Raw genomic sequence first — 23063 nt, forward strand, 5'->3', positions numbered from 1 at the left:
CGCTCGCTGGGTCTCCCCTCTCCAACTGAGAGGCCAGCGGGACGGAGGGGGAGCCTCCGAGGCTCGGATCTGTACAGAGCAGCCCTTGACTAACAGAACTAAGTTAAACGGGCACAGAGCGTCCCCCCGACACCCAGCCTGAGACGCGGGCCGGCAGCAGCCGTCAGGGCCAGGCTGCACAAGCCGGGCGGAGGACGGAAGTGGCTGCATGAAGGCAGCCCCGGGGGAACGCAAGGGGCTGCGCGCCGTGGCTGTGGGTGCACAGGGCAGAACAACCTGGGCCCTCCATAAAACAGCAAGGTTGATGTGCTCTCGGGGGAAGGGTGCACACCCCCATCTCTGAAAACCCGCGGAAAGTTTTCGGGGGAAGAGAGGCAGGGCTCAGGCACAGCCGCCATATCCTCCACGCTGAGCACTCAGGCGGGGGCGGGGGCGGGGGCGGGGGGCGGGGGCGAAACCTGCATCCCCACGGAAGGGCTTAGCAGCCTCAAAGGCCAGACTGAGACTGGCCTGCAGCCCGGGGCAGATAGGATCCTTCCATCCTAGTCCCTCAGAAAACTTGTTCCACAAAGACAAACAAGGAGCTGGGTTTTGGCTCGGAGCAGGGACAAGGCTGTCCCTCGGTCTTCCCCGAGCCCACCTGCGGAGCGCTGACCAGGGCGGAGCGCGCAGCCGCACAGAGAGCGGAACTACAGGCGGCGCAGGTAGAGGGAGAGCGGCCCCCCGGTCTTTCGGGCAGGAACACAGCCCCTGACTGACGTGCTGGGAGGGGGCACGACCCGCCCTCCTACCCGGCCAGTCTGCAACATCTGACTGCGGCATCCGGAGGGGCAGCGACCCGCCCGCCCACAGCAGAGAGCTGCACCTGACCCAGTGTTAGGAGGAGGCGCGATCTGCTTGCCGACAGGTGCTGGGAGCAGCACAGAAGAGGGCACCAATGGAGGGCCTCTGAAAACAGCAAGCTGAGCTTCCAAAACAGGACGAAGACAGAAAGACTTCACATTAAAAGCACACAGACTCCAGGAGAACACTGACAAACCCCCCCCTTTTTTTTTTAAATCTGTTTTTACCTGTTCTATTTTCTATTACTCTCTTAATCTTTACTTCTTAATTCATTTCTATTTCTCTTGGGTTTTGATGTCCTGCTATTGATTAGACACAGGTTTCAAATACATCTATTCATCCCCCCCCCTTTTTTTGTAAAGGTTTTATAAGGACGTCTCAACCCGATTAATACTCTGCTTCAACTCACTCTTCTATTATTCATTATACACTGTTTTCAAACCCTCTTTCTCCCTTCTTTTAAAATTCTTTCTCTCTCTCTTATTTTTTTTTCTTTTTTCCTAAGTTCTATTCCTAAATAGGCATTAGATAGATAAAATCCTTAAGGACCAAAATAAACAACTGATACTCCATAAACCACAGTGCCAAAGAGGTATGAGCAAGATGAAGAAGCAGAAAAACCTTTCCCGATTAAAAGAACAAGAGAAATCCCCTGAAAGAAAGATCAACGAAATAGACATCGATAGCCTACTAGATCAAGATTTCAAAAAGGGAGTGATCGAATTGCTGAAGGAATTAAAAGAGATAGTGTTTAGAGATATAAAATATGTCAAAAATGAAATTGAAGCTGTAAAGAAGAGCCAAGTAGACTGGGTAAACTCATTGACAGAGATGAGGAATGATCTAATAGCTGTGCAAAGCCGACTAGATAATGCAGAGGAACGAATTAGTGATCTAGAAGACAGGGCAATAGAAAGCACCCATTCAGAAGAACTACAAGAGAAGCAAATAAAAAATAATGAAAATAGCATAAGGGACCTATGGGATAATATAAAGCATCCCAATCTTCGCATAATAGGGGTCCCAGAAGGAGAAGAAAGATCAAAGGGGATTGAAAAGGTTTTTGAAGAAATCATGACTGAAAACTTCCCAAACTTAAAGAAGGAATCAGATATCCAAGTACAGGAAGCTCAGAGGGTCCCAAACAGGAAGAACCCAAATAGACCCACACCAAGACATATCATAATCAAGATGGCCAGAGTCAAGGATAAAGAAATGATTCTAAAGGCAGCAAGAGAAAAGCAAAGAGTAAGTTACAAGGGAACCCCCATAAGGCTCTCAGCTGATTTCTCTACACAAACACTACAGGCCAGAAGGGAGTGGCAAGATATATTCAAAGCCCTGAATGAAAAAAAAGATGCAGCCTAGGATCCTTTATCCAGCAAGGCTATCTTTGAGGATAGAAGGAGAAATAAAGAGTTTCACAGACAAAAAAAAAGCTGCAGGAGTTTAGCAACACTAAACCCATGCTAAAAGAAATATTGAAAGGGCTATTCTAAATAGAAAAGCAGCAGGATGCTACAGAAATGAGAAACACACAACTGGAAAGGTGATAACTCATGAATTACAAATAAAGTAAACATGAAATTATAAAAGAAGACATACAAATCACTGAGAGTGGGAGAGGGAGGCAGGGAAATATAGAATATTTTTTTCTTTCTTTTTAAAATTTTTTTAACAGTAGGATGGGTTTGAGATCATGTTACTATCAGTTTAATAAAAACAGTTATAGTAATGGGTTGATAGATTTACAAAAAAGGGTAATCACAAGCCAAAAATTTACAAAGGAGTCACAAAAATTAAATAAAATCCATGATAATACAAAGGAAAATTACCAAACCACAAAAGGAAGAAGAAAGGAACAAAGAGGATATACCAATTCAACTGCAAAGATAAGCTCAAAGTGGCAATAAACACACATCTATCATTAATTACTGTAACTGTTAATGGACTAAATGCTCCAGTCAAAAGACACAGAGTGGCAGACTGGATAATAAAGCAAGAACCTTCAATATGCTGCATACAAGAGACCCACTTTAGGGAGAAGGACACATATAGATTGAGAGTGAAAGGATGGAAAAGGATATTCCATGCAAATGGAAAAGCCAAAAAAGCAGGTGTTGCAGTACTGATTTCAGACAAAATAGACTTTAAAACAAAGGCCATAAAGAAAGATAAAGAAGGACATTTTATAATGATTAAAGGAGTGATACAAGATGAGGATATTACACTCGTTAATATATATGCACCCAATATAGGAGCACCTAAGTACATACAAGAATTACTAACAGAGATAAAGGGGGATATTGATGGGAATACAATCATAGTTGGAGATTTTAACACTGCATTAACATCACTAGACAGATCTTCCAGACAGAAAATAAACAAGGCAACAGAGAAATTAAATACTACAATAGAAAAACTAGATTTGGTGGATATTTTCAGAACATTACACCCCCAAAAAATAGGATATACATTCTTTTCAAGTGCACATGGAACATTTTCCAGGATCGATCATGTACTTGGGCACAAAAGAAACCTCAACAATTTTAAGAAGATAGAAATTATCTCAAGCATCTTTACTGACCACAATGCCATGAAACTGGAAATCAACAACAGAGAAACAAAGGAGAAAAAAAGGAAAGCATGGAGATTAAACAATATGTTATTGAAAAAACAATGGATCAATGAGGAAATCAAAGCTGAAATTAAAAAATACCTTGAGACAAATGATAATGAAAGCACAACCACTCAAAACCTATGGGACACAGCAAAGGCAGTGCTAAGAGGGAAGTTTATAGCGATACAGGCCTTCCTCAAAAAAGAAGAACAATCTCAAAGAAACAATTTAACCCACCACCTGAATGAATTAGAAAAAGAAGAACAAAAAGCCCCAAAAAGCAGCAGAAGGAAGGAAATAATAAAGATCAGAGAGGAATTAAATACAATAGAGATTAACAAGACCATAGAAAAAATCAACCAAACCAAAAGCTGGTTTTTTGAAAAAGTAAATAAAATCGACAAACCTCTGGCCAAACTCACAAAGAAGAAAAAAGAGAGAGCACAAATTAGCAAAATAAGAAAGGAAAATGGAGAAATTACAACAAACAAAATAGAAATACAGAATATCATACGAGAATATTATGAAAAACTATATGGAACCAAACTGGATAACCTAGAGGAGATGGACAAGTTTCTGGAAACATACTGTCCACCAAAACTGAATCAAGAAGAATCTGAACACTTGAACAATCCGATCACTAGAAAGGAAATAGAAATAGCAATTAAAAACCTCCCTACAAATAAAAGTCCAGGACCGGACGGCTTCACCAGGGAATTCTACCAAACATACAAAGAAGAACTCATACCAGTCCTTCTCAAACTCTTCCAGATGATTGAAAAGGAGGGAATACTCCCAAACTCATTCTATGAAGCCACCATCACCCTGATACCAAAACCAGGCAAAGACACTACAAAAAAAGAGAATTATAGGCCAATATCACTGATGAACATAGACGCCAAAATCCTCACCAAAATTTTAGCAAATAGAACCCAACAACACATAAAAAAGATTATACATCATGACCAAGTGGGGTTCATCCCAGGGACACAAGGCTGGTTCCACATACGCAAATCAATCAGTGTAATACATCACATCAACAAGAGAAAGGACAAAAACCACATGATCATCTCAATCGATGCAGAAAAAGCATTTGATAAAATTCAACACCCATTTATGATAAAAACTCTCACCAAAGTGGGTATAGAGGGAACATATCTCAACATAATAAAAGCTATATATGACAAACCTACAGCCAGCATAGTACTCAATGGTGAAAAACTCAAAAGCTTCCCACTAAAATCTGGGACAAGACAAGGATGCCCACTATCACCACTCCTATTCAACATAGTCCTGGAAGTCCTAGCCACAGCAGTCAGGCAAGAGAAAGAAATAAAAGAGATCCAAATTGGAAAAGAAGAGGTAAAAGTGTCATTATATGCTGATGACATGTTACTATATATAGAAAACCCTAAAAGGTCCACACAAAAGCTACTAGAGCTGATTGAAGAATTCAGCAAGGTAGCAGGTTACAAAATTAACGTTCAAAAATCAGTTGCATTTTACACTAATGATAAATCAACAGAAAAAGAAAGTAAAGAAACAATCCCCTTTAAAATAGCACCCAAAGTAATAAAATATCTGGGAATAAATCTAACCAAGGAGGTGAAAGAATTATACACAGAAAACTATAAACCATTGATGAAGGAAATTAAAGAAGACTTTAAAAAATGGAAAGATATTCCATGCTCTTGGATTGGAAGAATCAATATAGTTAAAATGGTCACACTGCCCAAGGCAATCTACAGATTTAATGCAATCCCTATCCAATTACCTAGGACATATTTCACAGAACTAGAAAAAATCATAATAAAATTCATATGGAACCATCAAAGACCTAGAATTGCCAAAGCATTACTGAAGAGAAAGAAAGAGGCTGGAGGAATAACTCTCCCAGACTTCAGACAATACTATAGAGCTACAGTCATCAAGACAGCATGGTATTGGTACCAAAACAGACATATAGACCAATGGAACAGAATAGAGAGCCCAGAAATGAACCCACAAACTTTTGGTCAACTCATCTTTGACAAAGGAGGCAAGAATATACATTGGAATAAAGACAGTCTCTTCAGCAAATGGTGTTGGGAAAACTGGACAGCAGCATGTAAAACAATGAAGCTAGAACACTCCCTTACACCATATACAAAAATCAACTCAAAATGGATTAAAGACTTAAACATAAGACAAGATACAATAAACCTCCTAGAGGAAAACATAGGCAAAACATTATCTGACATACATCTCAAAAATTTTCTCCTAGAAGAAATAAAAGCAAGAATAAACAAATGGGACCTAATGAAACTTACAAGCTTCTGCACAGCAAAGGAAACCAGAAATAAAACAAGAAGAAAACCTACGGAATGGGAGAAAATTTTTGCAAGTGAAACCGACAAAGGCTTGATCTCCAGAATATATAAGCAGCTCATACGACTCAATAAGAAAAAAATAAACAACCCAATCCAAAAATGGGCAGAAGACCTAAACAAGCAATTCTCCAAGGAAGACATACAAATGATCAAAAAGCACATGAAAAAATGCTCAGTATCACTAATTATCAGAGAAGTGCAAATCAAAACTACAATGAGGTATCACCTCACACCAGTCAGAATGGCCGTCATTCAAAAATCCACAAATGACAAATGCTGGAGAGGCTGTGGAGAAAGGGGAACCCTCCTACACTGCTGGTGGGAATGCAGTTTGGTGTAGCCAGTATGGAAAACAGTGTGGAGATTCCTCAAAAGACTAGGAATAGACTTACCATATGACCCAGGAATCCCACTCCTGGGCTTGTATCCAGAAGGAAATCTACTTCAGGATGACACCTGCACCCCAATGTTCATAGCAGCACTATTTACAATAGCCAAAACATGGGAACAGCCTAAATGTCCATCAACAGGTGACTGGATAAAGAAGAGGTGGTATATTTATACAATGGAATACTACTCAGCCATAAAAACCGACAACATAATGCCATTTGCAGCAACATGGATGCTCCTGGAGAATGTCATTCTAAGTGAAGTAAGCCAGAAAGAGAAAGAAAAATACCATATGAGATCGCTCATATGTGGAATCTAAAAAACAAAAACAAAAACAAACAAACAAACAAAAACAAAGCATAAATAAAGGACAGAAATAGACTCACAGACAGAGAATACAGACTTGTGGTTACCAGGGGGGTGGAGGGTGGGAAGGGATAGACTGGGATTTCAAAATTGTAGAATAGACTACACTGTATAGCACAGGGAAATATACACAAAATGTTATGATAACTCACAGAGAAAAAAATGTGACAATGAGTGTGTATATGTCCATGAATAACTGAAAAATTGTGCTGAACACTGGAATTTGACACAACATTGTAAAATGATTATAAGTCAATAAAAAATGTTAAAAAAAAAACTTTTACTTATTTCTAGTATCAGAGGGACCATGATTACAAGTGTTGAGAAACCATGATTACAAGTGTTGAGAGACAATACAGCTCATAATTCTGTTGACGAGAATGAAATGACATCTAATGGGAATATTCAAAGGCATGTTTGCTTCATAGGTCTATCTATGTCTCTTTTGTTTAATTCTCCCTGTAACTGTAGCCAGGTTCCTTAATATTCTGTCTTCTTTGCCAAGTGATTAAAGGGACAATTGGCTGTTTGGCCATCAACATTGTGAGGGGGATAGAACTTTAAGTCAGTGACACTTTTGGCAGACCAAAGGATGTTTTCACACGACTGCACGCAGTAATTATCCTGCAGTTGAGGGAGGACCTGGAATCTGTGGTCATTTCACTGTGAGGAAGGATGACCAGCATCACATCCACAGTTCTGAGCGGGAAGCAGGATCCTGCCAGTCTTAGGACTTGGTCTTCAAGCGCTGCAACCTGCCATGTCACACAGCAGTAATGAAGTTCTTAACGACCCCAAACATGTTTGAGGTTACTCTAATGTTCCCCAAATCAAAAATAATGCCCTGCATTCTCTTCCAGTCAAAAGAGGTGATGACCAGTCATCCTGAAATAAGACTGCTGCAGAAATCAGACCTCAGAGCAAGTTGCCCTTTCTAAGAAGCACGAAAGCGAGTGCAGATTTACTCACTCCCTTCCTTCTTTTTCCCCTTCAGCCCTCCACACTCCTTAAACTCTTTGTCAAAATCACCAAGTTCCTGGTTGCTGTGGAAATGAACAGTAATGATGACCTCTAACAAACAGAAATCAGTTCCTTCTCCCGGCACTCTGGCAAGCAGTAGTTTATACCTCAGACCCTGCACTTCTTGCTCGTACTGTGTGCAAGAAAGAATCTCCACGCATTTTCCCTGAATTCTCATTCTTTATAAGTCTGTTAGAAAAGAATGAGAGATATGCTTGAGTTTTACAGCCTCGCTGGGAACTCGGAAATACTTCCTTTTTTCATCCACCTCAAGATGGCAGAAGTATGATTACTAGACTAAAGGAAAAAAATCTATTTACTGCCCTTTGAGAAAAAAATTATATGTATACACACACACACATACACACATATATGAATGTGGTACATTGCTTTTTAAGCAAAAGACTGAAATAAGAACAAGAAGGTAAAATGGCTTTCTAGAATAACCTCTCATCTCACCACCATGGAAAAATGTTAATTCTCCATTATCTTGAAACTCAGCATTGAGAAATGTCCATCAAAAAATACTAGTATCTCCAAGACTACTTCAGAATTCCAGTGGAAATTAAATAACCTGCATTTAGAAATCATAACTGTAAGGAGAGTATACATTGAATGCATTGAAGGAAACATACCCTTCCCTTCTTTCTCTCTCTGCAGGACTCTCTTTACATGGACATAAAAGTTGCAGTGAGTTTGAGACCACTAACAGCATTTTTCTGTTGCTACAAAGACCAATTATAGAGACAGATTCCCTTTCTAAAGACAAAATTCATATTTTCATCAACTCATCCTACATGCACATACACACACATACAATGGTCATCAGGGCTTTGTAGCTCCAGTGTAGTCTAACACTGTTGGAGGATTAATACCTAAGCTTCCTTAAATGTCAGAAAGCAATTCGGGGATTTCTGACCAGACAGATCCCAGCTGCCCAAGTCACCTTTTATAAAATCAGATGAGCTGAAACTTCAGAATTCTAAGCATAGTAAACAAGAAAGGAGATTAATATGGCATTTAATTTGTATTAAAGGTAACTGGTGGGTGGAAGTGAGAAATATGGGGCTTTTTTGTTCTAGAAAACCAATAAAATAATTACACAGAAAAGCCTATAATCATAGAAGTTCTTTATAGTTTGTTGTTGCTTAAACACAGAAAAAGGAGCAAATAAATAAAGATTATTCTAGACTCTTAGGTAGCACATACCAAGTGGTATTATTATTTTATGAATCTTCCTTTCTTAAATAGAATTTTACACATTTTCAAGGAGTGAGTAATGAGAGTGATAGGAAATGACAAATCAGTATTATTAAATACCTCAGAGTATTGATAATATGTGTACTAAAAGGGAAGATCATTTTGCCTATGTGATCATCCTTTAAAACTGCAATGTACCCTTTAAGGGGAGACTTTAAGTCAAAAAAGGGATAATTTTTCATTAATTATAGAATAATCTAATGAAATACACAGAAGTTTCCAATTTAAGACTATTAAAGAGAACTAATTTTTTTCCAAAAAAAGTCCCTGAATTCAAAACCACTTAGTGATTCAGTTTTACATTTAAGTCTAGGCTGACCATATTCAGAGAATATCTGATAGCACTGGGCCCCTTGTCCCATATTACCCTGGCGATGGCATAGATGCGGGTGCTGGATGGCTCCGCCAGCTCTCTTCTGAGATCGATGTTGGATGGCCACTCTTTGTTCATTGGGAGACGGGAAGTGAAACCGTCTATAGACGGGTGACACATCCGTAAAGCCTTCTGGAAACTCTCCTCAAAGGTGCGACCAATAGCCATGACCTGTAATCCACATTTAAGACCCATATTTATAGAAAGAGCTTGCATGTTTTTAATTTGTAACAAAACTAAAAATTGAATATTTTTCAAAAAAGAGTAGGAACAAGACATAGAGCAGAAGAATGCTACTGAAATGTATTTTTCTTCCTCTCCTTTTCTCCATAGTTTTGATGTAATGAGTCTTTAACATCATTGGGTCACTCTTTTATCACTTAGGGAATTTGCTAAGACTAATGAGGAAATGACCCATATTTGCTTTGGACCATAGTACGGAAATAAAGAATTTGTGGCCAGAGTATATAGACCCTTCCTTAATAAGAGTTTGCTTTTGTGCAGATGTCCTTCAGAATAAAAAGCAAATGAAGAGAAACTAGACATGTATTAATACAAAAACAGAACTATGTCTAACTGGGTATCAGTATCCAAGACAGGCTGTCTTTCTCTAAAGCTAAGCATTAATATTAATAGAACCTTGAGAATCATAACAAATACTGACAGATTCAGATTTTGAATGTAGGTGGAGACTAAATTCCCCATGACAAATTCAATATGTCTTCCCACAATCTTTGCAGCTGATCATACACTAATCAATTAGGAAAACCATATGGAGATTTAGTTTGGACAAGTTACAAGTCAGAACTAAACTTAAATTAACCTTGAAGGCTACCCAGTTATTTTCAGTGCATAAACACTGTCTTTGATTCTTTCCATGGAATAATAGATTGCTATGCATTTTTGGTCTCCAATTTAAAATAATAACAGTCATAATGCTCCCTTCAGTAAACTTCCATGATGCCTCAAATAGACCAAATTCCCATTAATGTCAGTTTAGTAAATCTTCATGTCAACTGAGTGACAAGATACATATTCAGAGATCACTAAAGCCAAACAGATAACCTTTTCACACTGCTACAAACTTAATTAGAAATAAGGGAAGAGCCTCAAGAGCAGGGACAAACAAAATGTTAGTCTAATTCAGATATGCAATTTGTGAGGCATACTGGTGTTTGAAGAGTTAGACATATATTCATAGCCTCAAAAAGTAGCAGAAATAAGCCTTAAAAAGTACCAGAAATAAAATATTTTATGGTACTATCAAATTAAGAAAATATTTTGGAATATTTAATAAACCTTGTAACTATTACATATTTAAAAGTTGGCCCTAAAGTAACTAGTTCCATAAGTAACTCACCATGAATTTTTATTATTTTTAAGTACATTGTATATAGTGGTATATGGAGTCTATTCAGTAAAAGAGAAGTAAACATACATATATAATAATAAAGGGAATACATAATTGTCTTTGCTCAAAATTTGTGCCTTTTAATACTTTATATTATTAAAATTCACATTCATTAAGTGAATTCACCATTTTTCAGTGGAACAACTATCCCGGCTTTCCCTGACCCTATTCTACTATGCTGTCATAGCACCTGCATGTAAATACTGTATTTTAAATTTTACCACCGTTTAACTCATATTTGGTTCTGTTTAAATATTCTGCACCTGCCAGCTACAGAAAATATGTCACAATTATCTACATCTTCACTGTTTTATAAACCTCCCAGTGTCTTACATGTTGTAAGAACTCAGGAAATGTTTACTAACTTGAGTTAAACTAAATGTAATGTGTTAAATGTTCACTGAAAATAAAAATCTTTCGATAATAAACCTTAAGTGAACACATTACGAAATTATCTTACATCTTAAATCCTTTGGCCTACAAGCTTTACCATGAACATTGTAAAAGGGGACTCTTTCCACGAAATGTAAAGTGAATGACAGTCGTTTATCTGGTGGAAACACTGCCAACAAAACTTTCATGGCATTTGAGTTATAATTCTGTTGTGCACCTTGAAGCATGATTGGAAAATTAAGATTTAAAACAGCTATGTCTTATGTTGAAACACTAGGGAGGAATGAAATTTCTATACATTCTTCAATCAAGAGCCCAGTATCCAGGCAAACTTAAGACTTCCAATGACACTAAGGGTTTAACAAAATAACTGAGAATGAGAATGAACTAGAGGAATAAACCAAGGACCCACCTCGCCTACACTTTTCATAGAGCTACCAATTCGACTAGATGTTCCGTGAAAACGATCGAGGTCCCAGCGAGGAATCTTGGTGACCATGTAATCCAGGCTGGGTTCAAAGCAGGCTGATGTCTTCCCCGACACAACGTTCTTGATTTCTGGAAGTGGAATTCCTAGGGCAATCTTTGCAGCAATGAATGCCAATGGGTACCTGTAAAGGAGGAGGCATTTTTTTTTTCCTTTCAGTAAAAAGTATTAAAAACAGTGCAAAACATACACTGGTTTTTCTTAGAAATTCTGGTATCATTTTACATCAGGGTATAAAGCACACCTGATTCTCTGTTCTGTATGAAGATTTAACAGTCCCTTATAAAATAAAGCAAGTCATGATAGAGAGGAATGGATTGTATTTACACTCTATGCCTGACATGCAGTGCTACAACTCTCAACCTTCACCACTTCAACCCAAAATCAATACTTTCCTTGATAAATAAAGTGCTCAATTGTGTATAACCTCCACTAAAATAAGAATCTGCAAAATATTCTTTTGAAAAAATATATACACGTCTGCACCTAGGAAGATGGTGGAGTTACCTGGTACTATGGGATATGTCATGGTCATAAAATGCAGTCATTGGAAGTTTGGGTTTTTGCTCTGGTTCCAGGTTATCTTTGAATTTTGGGTGCCTTACACAACTAACATTCTGGGAACTGGACTATACTCTCCTGGAATGTCAGTTTGGGTAACTGTATTTGAGAAAATTCATAGAACTATAGAATTACATATGAGTTCTTTAGTACAACTCCCCATTCAACAGATAAGGAAACTGATAGAGGAAATCAGTGATGTATCCAAAGTCACACCTTTAGTAGAAGAACCAGAGGAGAACTCAGGTCTCTTGACTCTTGTTTATGTCAACATTCCTTTCACCACTCCAGGCAGCACTGGGTAGTTACATAAACATATCTTTGGGCATAAATATTTTTTTCATTTAAATGCCATGGCATTTAAATACTAGATGCTAAATATATTAGTAGAAACAGAAGATATTTACAAATTTTCTCTCCAATTATGCTTGCTAGCAATTGTTAAATAGATACAAATTTATTAATTTAGTTTTGAGATTTACCTATCGAAAAACTCTACGTTGTTTGGTCTTGTGGAGTTTTGCTAAGATAAAATAATGTGTATCGCATGCTTGTGTCCAGTGAACTATATCATTGCCTAACATTTGCTATACACCTGAAAAGCTAATTGAGGACTAAAATTAAGGATTAATTTGCACTTTCTAACAACATCTGCAAAGTGCAATTAAGAAGCAGATTTTTCGCAGCCTGCTTTGACCACCCAGATTTTGATTAGTTTATGATTAGCCAGCAAACAAAGCCAGCTAGCAATACCATTTGCCTCAATCTGGCAGCCAATTCATTAATAACCATGTCCTCAGGACATGACTGGGAGCCAGCATACAGAAATAGGGACTACAGCTTGTAAATGCAGCACCGTCTTCCACTAGCTGTCAATTTTCCAATTCAATCTGTGAAGAATCTGCAAACCAGCGGTCAATCATTCTGGGCTTACCCAGTAGCCTTTGAGGCCAGGGCAGAGCTTCGGGATAGTCTGGCATTCACTTCAATGATACAGTATTCCATTGAGGTCGGATGAAGAGCGAACTGAATGTTGCATTCACCCACAATGCCCAGGTGGCGAACGACATTGATTGACGTCTGTCTCAACAGCTGAAACTCCGTGTTAGAGAGTGTCTGGGCGGGGGCCACAACCACCGAATCACCTGTACATCCAAGCAACACTTGTTATTTGGTAGCATATCTAAATAACCAACTTTAGTGACTTAACAATCTATGTGAATGACACATGACACATGACACATGACACATAACAGGCGAAGAGTCTGCTGGGAAAAGCATTATCTTGAAGAAATACATACTAGGCACATCAGGTGCTATTCCCTCTGATTGTTTCACCCGTATTACTCTGACATATTATTTACAGAAATCTCTCTAAGCTTTCCCAAGCTCATCTAGCTATCAAGGCTTAGTCACCTACTTGACATTAACTTCTTCAATTTCCCTTCTCTGTATCTCAAATCATCTCTCAAGTTCTTCCTTCTATAAAATAGCAGCTCCTCTTCACCCAGACTGACTCATCCATCAGTTTTCTATATCTCATCCCTTCCTGTTTTCTCACTCCTCTGTAATCATAGCCTCCTGTATCCTCAGTCTCTTTTTTTCATTTGCATCACATTTTATTGACAGAGCACTAAATCCTGAAAACCCCTTTCCCAGTCCTTAGTCACCATCCCTTCTGCCTATAAACATGGTCATATCTCTACTCGTTCAAGAAGCCCCTCTCCTAACTGCCAATTTCAAGAACCATCTCTCATCCTTTACACGACTAAACTTCTTGAAAGTTTATCAGTTCTGCTTATTACTCATACTCATGTAATTTCTTCCAATACAACTCACATAACCAACTTTGCATTAAAACTGTCCTCTTGAACATCCAACGTTAAATCCTCATTCTTGACCTTTCATAGCATTTGCTACGGTCAAAACCAAAGCTTTTATAAAATATTTCCTGCATTAGTTTACTTGGTAACTATCACTTCCTTCTTTTTCTTCAACACTAATCCTTCCTTTTTCTCCTGCCCTATAAATCTGAATGTTTCCCAGGGTTCAGTTCTCACCCAACTCTCTTTCTTTCCATGCCTATGCCTTTGAATGCTTAGACTATGCTTCCAGCTTCAATTATTTCCTTTAAACCAAGTCTACCAATGACTTTGTATCAACTTCTTTATTTCGATCCACTTTTCTTGAATTCCAGCTCCACATTCTCAAACCTCTTCTTGAGAGTTCCATCCACATCTCGCGTTCAGCATTTCTAAATCCTGTGTCATCATCCTTGCCCTCTAGTCTAACTAGTTTCCTTTCCGGAGGAACATATTTATTTCACCTATTTCTATTTATTGTGGCTGTTTTCTCATCCACTTGGTGACTAACATTCTGTTCGTTTGAAGGTTTCTTAACTTCACTCCTTAATTCTCAACACCAAGAGATTTTACCTTCACTATTGTTTATATTTGGCCCTTTCCTCAAATGAAATCAGTATCATAAAACTCACCCTACTTCAGAGGGTTTTTGTGAAGATCAAATTAAATGTAAGTACTTTCAATACTATAAAATACTATATATGTAAAATTGTATCACAAATGTCTCAGCTAAAGACTGTAATTTAAAGAAAAGAATGTAACAAAGACTGCTACGAACCATCAGAGACATGAGCTGAAGGCATTACTACAATGCTTGAAGCTTCTTTGCCTACCTGTATGAACACCCATGGCATCAACATTTTCCATGCTACAGACAGTGACACAGTTATCATCAGCATCTCGGACCACTTCAAATTCTATTTCTTTCCAACCTGTCACTGACCTCTCCACCAGAATCTGATTGGTCATAGCAAAGGCCTGGAAATTGGTGACAAAAGATATCAAAGAGTCAGGAAACATGGATATTTGACAAAACGCCCCAGCCTAAATCCTAATCTGTGCTGAAGTCTCAGGCCTAGTCTCCCATCCTCCTCTATGCTCCAGAAGGCACAATGTGCCAGGAAATCAGTGAGGTACCAGGAATAGCATCGTGCAGTGAATATGCTTGATTTACATTATTGAGGCTTGCCATTCAAAGTGCTGATATGACATTAAATCAAACTAATTTAGGAAAAGGAGAAAATAATTGAGCAATCAGGCAAAGGGAAATGAAATTATTTCAGCAGCTAGGCTTCTGTGAAACCAGAAAATGTGGTAAGTGTGAATAAATATGGAAAAATAAGTATAAAGACTCTGTCTTTCTCTAAAATAGCTGAGGGTGCTTTGTAAAGAACATACACAATAAAAGTCAGTCGATGTTGATGAGGAGAAGAAAGGAGATGATGATGGTTGTAAACAGTTAGCCAAGATGGCATATGAGAACTTGGGAATTAGAAGAATCATACGCGACTATTATTATGGGTAATCACTGCCTAAGTGCTTAAATACTCTGAGTCATATATCATGCATGCCTAATTAAGCAGATATGAATTAGTATAATTATCATTTCTTATTTATTCTGTGCCTACCGGTGGGTAGAACGCTGAACCCCAAATCTGAAAGAGGCAGTCTCTGACCTCAGGACATTTAGTGGCTGAAAACCCAAGAAAGAAATGTCCCTTTGTCTCATAATGTATTTGATTTGCGATGACAGTGAAAAGAAGAGAAAGCAACTAGGGAAAGGTAGTTTGATTTTTTCCAAATTATTAGCAGGCAGTTTAATGAAATAATAACTCAGTGTAAGCTATTCCATGATGTGCCTCAACATTATTTTTTTAACCTCAGGCTCCAGCAAGTGCAACGGAAAACGTAACACATTGGTCCCCACAGCTATCCATGATGAAGTTTTCAAAGTGGTTAGGAAACTCTGTATCTAGTATGAACAATTTAATAATGATTAAGTTGTCATTAGGATTGCCTGCTAAAAGAAGAAATCTAGGAAACAAAGCAGATGAATTTGGGGGAGCTTTTTGCATTCTAATGGAGTAGATGGGACACAGGAACAATAAAGATCATCTTCGTCTGTTGCCTCAGTTTTTTTCTTCCTAGTCTTAGATTTTATACAAAGATTAATTTAGGGACCTAGATCAGTTAATGCGGTTTCTAGTGATGCTAAATATAATCTCAAGAGAATAAGGGGGAGCTCAGTATATAACAATACAAGTAATTATTCTCAGAGGAAAAGCTAGGTTTTCAACAAAGAAAACCATTCAATGACCTATTAATTATTTTAGAGGAATATAAATAATTTAAAAGTATTCCATTTCAAAACTGTCTTCCTGGTAAATATTTTTAGACAATTAAGTATTAAGAATGGTTTTTTATACTGTAAAAATATTTTTAATCAAGAATAAGTATGCATGGTCACTACTGACAGTAATAATGAGGTTGTTAATATTAAAAACATTGGGAGCTTCCAATAAACTAGAGGGAAAAAAAAGTTATACCTCCGTAAACATGTCTTTCCTTTACATACATGATTCAGAAGTCCAGAATGGAAACGATAAACATTTATGTTGGATACGTTTCCCTTTTTTCAGTTTCTTTTGGCAACTTAAGAAAAACAAAGTCCAAGTTGTTGACATGTGAGTTTGCAATTGCAGTTATTTAAACATATTTAATTTTATCTATCTGTTTCCAGAATCCTATGTCAATAATTCAAGGGCCACATTTTGTTCCACTCCAAAAAAGTAAATAATGATAAGGCTATAAACTCTGCTTGATATTGACCCAGCTCTCCCCAAAACAGCCCTTACAATAAATCTGGCAGCTTCACTTCCCTGACTGCCACGTGGAAAGTCACATGGGCCTCTGGGCCACACATGGATTCATCCACTCAACAAGGACTTACTTACTGAGCCCCAGTATTGTGAGACACTGCGCAGTTCTGTGGGAATAGAGTGTGGGCAAAACTCTCTGCTCTCGTGGAGCACAGTTTCTGTGTTAATCTCTAATTTATTTTTTGAAGCATATCTTAATTTTCTCAAGATTTTCCCTTTAATACTTAAGAAGTATTCAGAAATATGCTAAAGTGATTTTGATAGAAAATAAATTGTAAGCACTCAAATCTCACTTTTGCTTTTATGTGTGTGTGGCAGTTGGCAGAGACATCACTCATTTATGGTACTAAGAGGTTTATATCATAACATTTAAACACCTGAATTTGAGGTAAAACTAAACTACTCAATGTGTTTTGTTTCTCCTACTGGATGCCATCCATGTCATATTGTTTCAAAAAATAATGGCAAAATGGGACATTATATTCTGGGTTTTTTAAATCACTAAAACGCATTTTTAGCATGATGGGTGTTTTGAAGCAGAGAGAGATGGAATTGGATTGATTTCATATCAATGAAATCAACAGACAGTACAATAAAGACGGCTTTGGGCTAATGCCATGTTCCAGTGTAAATAACTGCACTGTGCTTCTCTTTCAAAAGTGTCCTCTCTTGGACAACACATTTAGAGAACGTGGCAGTGATTTATAAACAGAGAAAAGGCAGTTTCTCATCTACACAACTTTCTTTTATTGGAAGAGTGTATCAGTGAGTTTCCTTGGTTGGTAAGAATTCGACCTGTGAGAATACATACCTTTGTGCTGAGGTCCAGTAAGGTCTCCTTATTAGGACAGATGCCTGAGCCTAACCCGCCCAGGGCGTAGGCAGAGCGGATCATCACCGGGTAGCCAATGGTGTCTGCTGCCTTCAGTGCATCCTCAATCTGTCAGCAAGAGCAAGGATTCAAAGTTTTAAGAGCTGACCACACTATCAGAAAAGACCAACCAAGAAGAGTCTGGCAATCTGGGTAAATCAGTTGATTTGGGGAAAGCGACTACAGAAATGTGCTATTATTCCCTCATCTCCTTCTGAGAAATAACTTACTTTATAAATTTTAAGTAAAATCTTAGGATTTTTTTAATATAAAGTGAAGGTTTTATTAAAATTTTTTCATGGTTAATTTTATTTTGCAATATAAAAAAAATAAAACAATGGCCAAAGCTGAATAATTGTCATTAATTTAAGAATGGGAGCCATATTGAATTTTTAAATTCAGTTCAAAAGTTTTCATCTCTTAACAAAATAAGGTTTTCTACTACAGAACCTAACTTGGTATCACTGTAATAAGCCATTAGGAATACTATCTAGAAAGAGATTTTTCATTTTTCAAGTTCAGTCAGAGTAGTCCCAGAAGCTTGGGAAAAAAAATTTTTTTTAACTTACAGAATACAACATATGGTGGCTATATTTTCCTGTCATGGAATATTATTACACTACCAATGGGAATGTAATTACACCTTTCCCATATGCCTGTTTCTCATCCTAAGGAAGCAAGGACATAATTAAATCTGGCAATGAAAAAATAAATGTATGGCAGGAGCTCTCCAAATGTTCAGCAGAGCTACCCTGAGACTATTCCTGATTGACAGCTTTGGAACATGCTATGTACTTGATCACATTCTTTACTGAAAACATACATACCCCATTTTTAGTTGTCCCAGCAGTACATGCCTCAACCCAGAGGACGTGCCTATTTCTACAATGGGGAATTTGCATCAAAAACTGCCTCCAGTACCCCCACGCCACTGACTATATGCCTGAAATCAGGAATAAAGTCAGAGACAAAAAAAGGTGTACAGGAAGCTAACCTTTTCCTAGTACTTGGTAATTAGTATCCTATCAATAGGCATAGGATACAATGGGAAATAATTTACAGGAATGGAAAACAATCTGCCTTCTTTAAACATCAAAGCCACAGGTTTCTCAGTCATAAATCTAAGTGATTAGATCCAATAGCTTTTTTCTTGATAATTTTATTGTAAAATGTTTATTCGATTCTAACAAGAAAATTTTAATTCAGCCATTTTCCACTTGCAGGACATTCACACTCACAAGATGTATGACTGATCCCAGGAAGAAGGTAAAAATTACTTCAGCAGTACAAGTTTATATGGTTCTCTGTTTCGATTCAGGAGATTTGGTACTCAGTGGTGCTTCAATCATTGATAAGCCACTTCATCTTTGGGCCTACACTTCCCTTCTCATAACATTTCAGCATTGAGTGCTGCAATTAATATGCAATGCCTCTGAAGTACTAACACATTTCTGGAAGAAAATATATCCAAATGTAATATTTTAACTATTATTTTTAGGCATGATAAACCATTCTCTCTACAACACAAGACACATGATGGCCCTGTTTCTCAAAAAAAAAAAAAAAAGATTTCTTACTGATTCCACTGCAAAGCTTGGAGCAATCTTTTCATTAATCTCATTTAGTTTGTCTGAGAACAGCTGTCTATCTTCTGTGGCCATAATGGATTCAACTGAGGTCCCCAGGACTCTCACGCCATATTCCTTGAGCACACCCCTCTTGAATAGTTCCACTCCTACAGAAAAACAAAATAAATCAGTTTTTAAAATATCAAACTCTTATGCCTTTTTTAACAGGTACCTGAACACAACATTTTTAAATCTTATTATTAACTCCAAAAAGCCACCAGACTCCACAACAGAACAGTACTTCAGGTAAAAAAAAACTTTGAAAGAAAAATTCTGAAGACATTCTAGCAAAATGTTTTGCTGGTGTTACTATTATGTATATTATCACCTTCTCCAAGTGATTTTTATTATCTTTATTAATAAAAATCATATGATTACAGTGAGCCTTCAAATTTTAGTATATCTCCTTTTCTTCTAAGATCTATTCCTATAAAGAGATTTTCTTATTTAAATAATCCCAGTGTTATGGGTATCTATCTGGGTTAAAGTTATCAAAATTGTTTGTGTTTCCACTAACTTGCCATTCCACTTTGGCTGTCTTTTATAGTTGACATACAAATTACATGACCAACTGCTTACCCCAATCAGATAACAAGATTCTCATTCATAATCTAGTTCTAAAGCTTTGAAATATTTTAAACAGGACAGAACGCTGGACTCAGCAGTTGCATGAAGGGATGGTAGAGACACTGATAAATGTTGTTATGAAAATATATGTGAAAGTTATATGCTACAGGGCTGACACATGAGAACACAGAGCACTTAATCAATGTTAATTCTCATTTTTCATTCATAGTAGTTCTGAGGGTTTCACTGGTAACGGAGAAAAGCAGTTTCCTGGAATGGAGGAGGGGGACCCAAGAAACCTACTCAGCCACCCCCAAGCATTAAAGCGAAAGGTTTCTTTCTGTCCTCCAGCTGTTCTGTGAAATAAACTGGTAATACTCATCGTATGACATTTTCTGGCTGTTTGCTAACAGCTTCCTTACACAGAGGAAAGCTTTTATGAACACACAGAGCACAACTGCTAAATGAATTCAAACAAAAAATATACATAAGCGCATGAACCAAAGCTCTGCAATTAAACTTCAAAAAAAAAAACAAAAAACAAAAAAACTCACCACAGTTCAGAGCTGTCTGGCCACCCATGCCTAGAATTAACCCATCTGGCCGTTCCGCTTTGATGACTTCTGTGACAAACTGAGGGGTGATGGGGAGAAAGTAGACAGTATCCGCTTGCTTTAAGCCCACCTCGTTGGTCTGCACCGATGCAATGTTTGGGTTCATCAGGACAGTCTTGACATTTTCTTCCTAAAAGAAAACAAAAGGATCTGGAATCTGAGCATATGATCTAAAGAAGAGAATAATCATATTCCAGCGAAGGGTATTATCAGGTAACAAAAATTTTAGGTTATTCTGCAGGCTGTAGAGATCAGTAATAGGACTACTGAGTGGAAGTTAAAGGAAGACAAACATTTGGTGAAAGGAAGGAAGAAATTGCTTGAAAATAAAATCATCCCAAAAGAGGTGGCTGCCTCATGAGGTTCACCCTGAATTCCCTGCCACTGTAGGTATCAAGTGAAGCTGGAGATGTCTTCTACAGAATTTGACTAACGGTCCACAAATGCTACTGAACATTACAGCTCAACTGACCTTAAAAGAATAAAATATTCCAAAAATTCTTGAATGAGTAAAATATAAAATGGAAAAAGAGGCAACATCAAAGCTGATTCCTTTTCTAACGTTTGTTGAAGAACAACACTAAGTATATGTTTAAAATGCATGATAATATGTTCCTTCTTGCTGGAAGCACTGAGAGCCTTCTGCTGGTTTCCATTTTTTTTTTTTTTTTTTTAGATTTTCATGCCTGCTGTAGTGCTTCAACAAAGAAAATTATACAACTGTTTATACATATTATATAAAAAGAAAATGACCATATGGCAAAAAAGAAAACAAAAATTTGTATGTGTGTGTATGTGGGTGAAGATATTCATAGCCCTGTCTCATTCCTGACATCTGGAGAGACCACTAAAATAATTCTTCATGTAGGCTACTAAGGATAATAGCTTTATAAACCAGATAAGGGTGACACTTAGCAAAATAATTATTATGAAACATGGCCAGATGGTTCTTGTTATTTTACCTATTAGCATGTCAATTTTGAACTCTTCTAAAATGTCAACAAAATATTCAGATAAAAGTATAGAAATCATCCTTGAAAGCCCTACATATCCCTGGGGGAGGATCTGAATGAAAAATGAAATATATTTCATACTACTTTAAATTCAAATAGTGCCTTAAAACTTGTAATGTACCTTTTTGTTAATTTACTTGACTTTTATAGCTAGACTATGAAAGAAATTTTCATCCTACAGATGAAGAAATTGAGATTCAATAAGGTTAACTGACTTGCCAAAGATCATAGAGCTGATGAGTGACAAAATTAAGACTCTGATCCAAGTCTTATGACTCAAGTCCTATGCCCATTTCTCAATATGAGTTCTAAGATCCTAAGGAATTTTTTAAAAAAGAGTATTATTAACATAATATTGAATAGATACATACAGATAAGGAAATACATTTAAAATATGAGCTAGAATTTAAATAACTGAGTCCAAACTGAGAACATCATCACCAGAAGTTATAGGTCTTACTACTATAGAAAAATACCAACAGATAAATATATTTGCTAAGTATTTTCTTGAACGTGCTATATAATGAATATAGCTATTTATGTAAACCAAATTATATAGGAAAAGGTCACATAAATGCATGTGATGAGTGTCTATTCACTTTAAAACTTAGACATAATTTCAAATTTAATAAATGTTACATCATTTTTTCTAACATAGTTCCAGCTATCATACATGTAAAATCTAAGCTTTTTAAAATTTTAGTTCATATCATATGGTATTTTTCTTTCTCTTTCTGGCTTGCTTCACTTAGAATGACAATCTCCAGGTCCATCCATGTTGCTGCAAATGGCATTATTTTATTCTTTTTTATGGCTGAGTAGTATTCCATTGTATAAATATACCACAGCTTCTTTATCCAGTCATCTGGCGATGGACATACAGGTTGTTTCCATGTCTTGGCTATTGTATATAGTGTCACTATGAACATTGGGGTGCTTCAATCTTTTCAAATTAGAGTTCCCTCCAGATATATGCTCAGGAGTGGGATTGCTGGGTCATATGGTAAGTCTATTTTCAGTTTTTTTGAGGAATCTCCATACTGGTTTTCCATAATGGCTGCACCAACCTACATTCCCACCAACAGTGTAGGAGAGTTCCCTTTTCTCCACACCCTCTCTAGCATTTATCATTTGTGGACTTTTTAATGATGGCCATTCTGACTGGTGTGAGGTGATACCTCATTTTAGTTTTGACTTGCATTTCTCTGATAATTAGTGATATTGAGCATTTTTTTTCATGTGCCTATTCAACATTTGTATGTCTGCAATGGAGAATTGCTTGTTTAGAGATCATCATTCTAAGTGAAGTAAGCCAGAAAGAGAAAGAAAAATACCATTTGATATCACTCATATGTGGAATCTAAAAAAGAAGAGAAAAAGAGGACACCAATGAACTCATCTACAAAATAGAAACAGACTCACAGACACAGTAAACAATCTTATAGTTACCAGGAGAATGGGGGTGGGAAGGGATAAATTTGAGAGTTTGAGATTTGCAAATGTTAGCCACTATATATAAAAATAGTTTTTAAAAAA

At 37.2% G+C, this 23063-nt stretch overlaps 1 protein-coding gene across 1 annotated transcript in view; it reads right to left on the reverse strand.

Moving 5' to 3' along the window:
• CPS1 (carbamoyl-phosphate synthase 1) overlaps positions 1 to 23063 on the reverse strand; it is a 123906-nt gene that overhangs the window by 60174 nt on the left and 40669 nt on the right. Inside the window, exons 14-20 of the mRNA XM_010994790.3 lie at positions 20455 to 20644; positions 19283 to 19440; positions 17646 to 17774; positions 14789 to 14933; positions 13028 to 13238; positions 11458 to 11656; positions 9236 to 9412 (exon numbers count right to left, since the gene is read on the reverse strand). Coding sequence (XP_010993092.3) covers positions 9236 to 9412; positions 11458 to 11656; positions 13028 to 13238; positions 14789 to 14933; positions 17646 to 17774; positions 19283 to 19440; positions 20455 to 20644 — 1209 coding nt within the window. The remainder of the gene's footprint in view (positions 1 to 9235; positions 9413 to 11457; positions 11657 to 13027; positions 13239 to 14788; positions 14934 to 17645; positions 17775 to 19282; positions 19441 to 20454; positions 20645 to 23063) is intronic.

This window comes from Camelus dromedarius, chromosome 4, assembly GCF_036321535.1.
Source record: "Camelus dromedarius isolate mCamDro1 chromosome 4, mCamDro1.pat, whole genome shotgun sequence".
In the NCBI taxonomy this organism is placed as follows: domain Eukaryota; kingdom Metazoa; phylum Chordata; class Mammalia; order Artiodactyla; family Camelidae; genus Camelus; species Camelus dromedarius.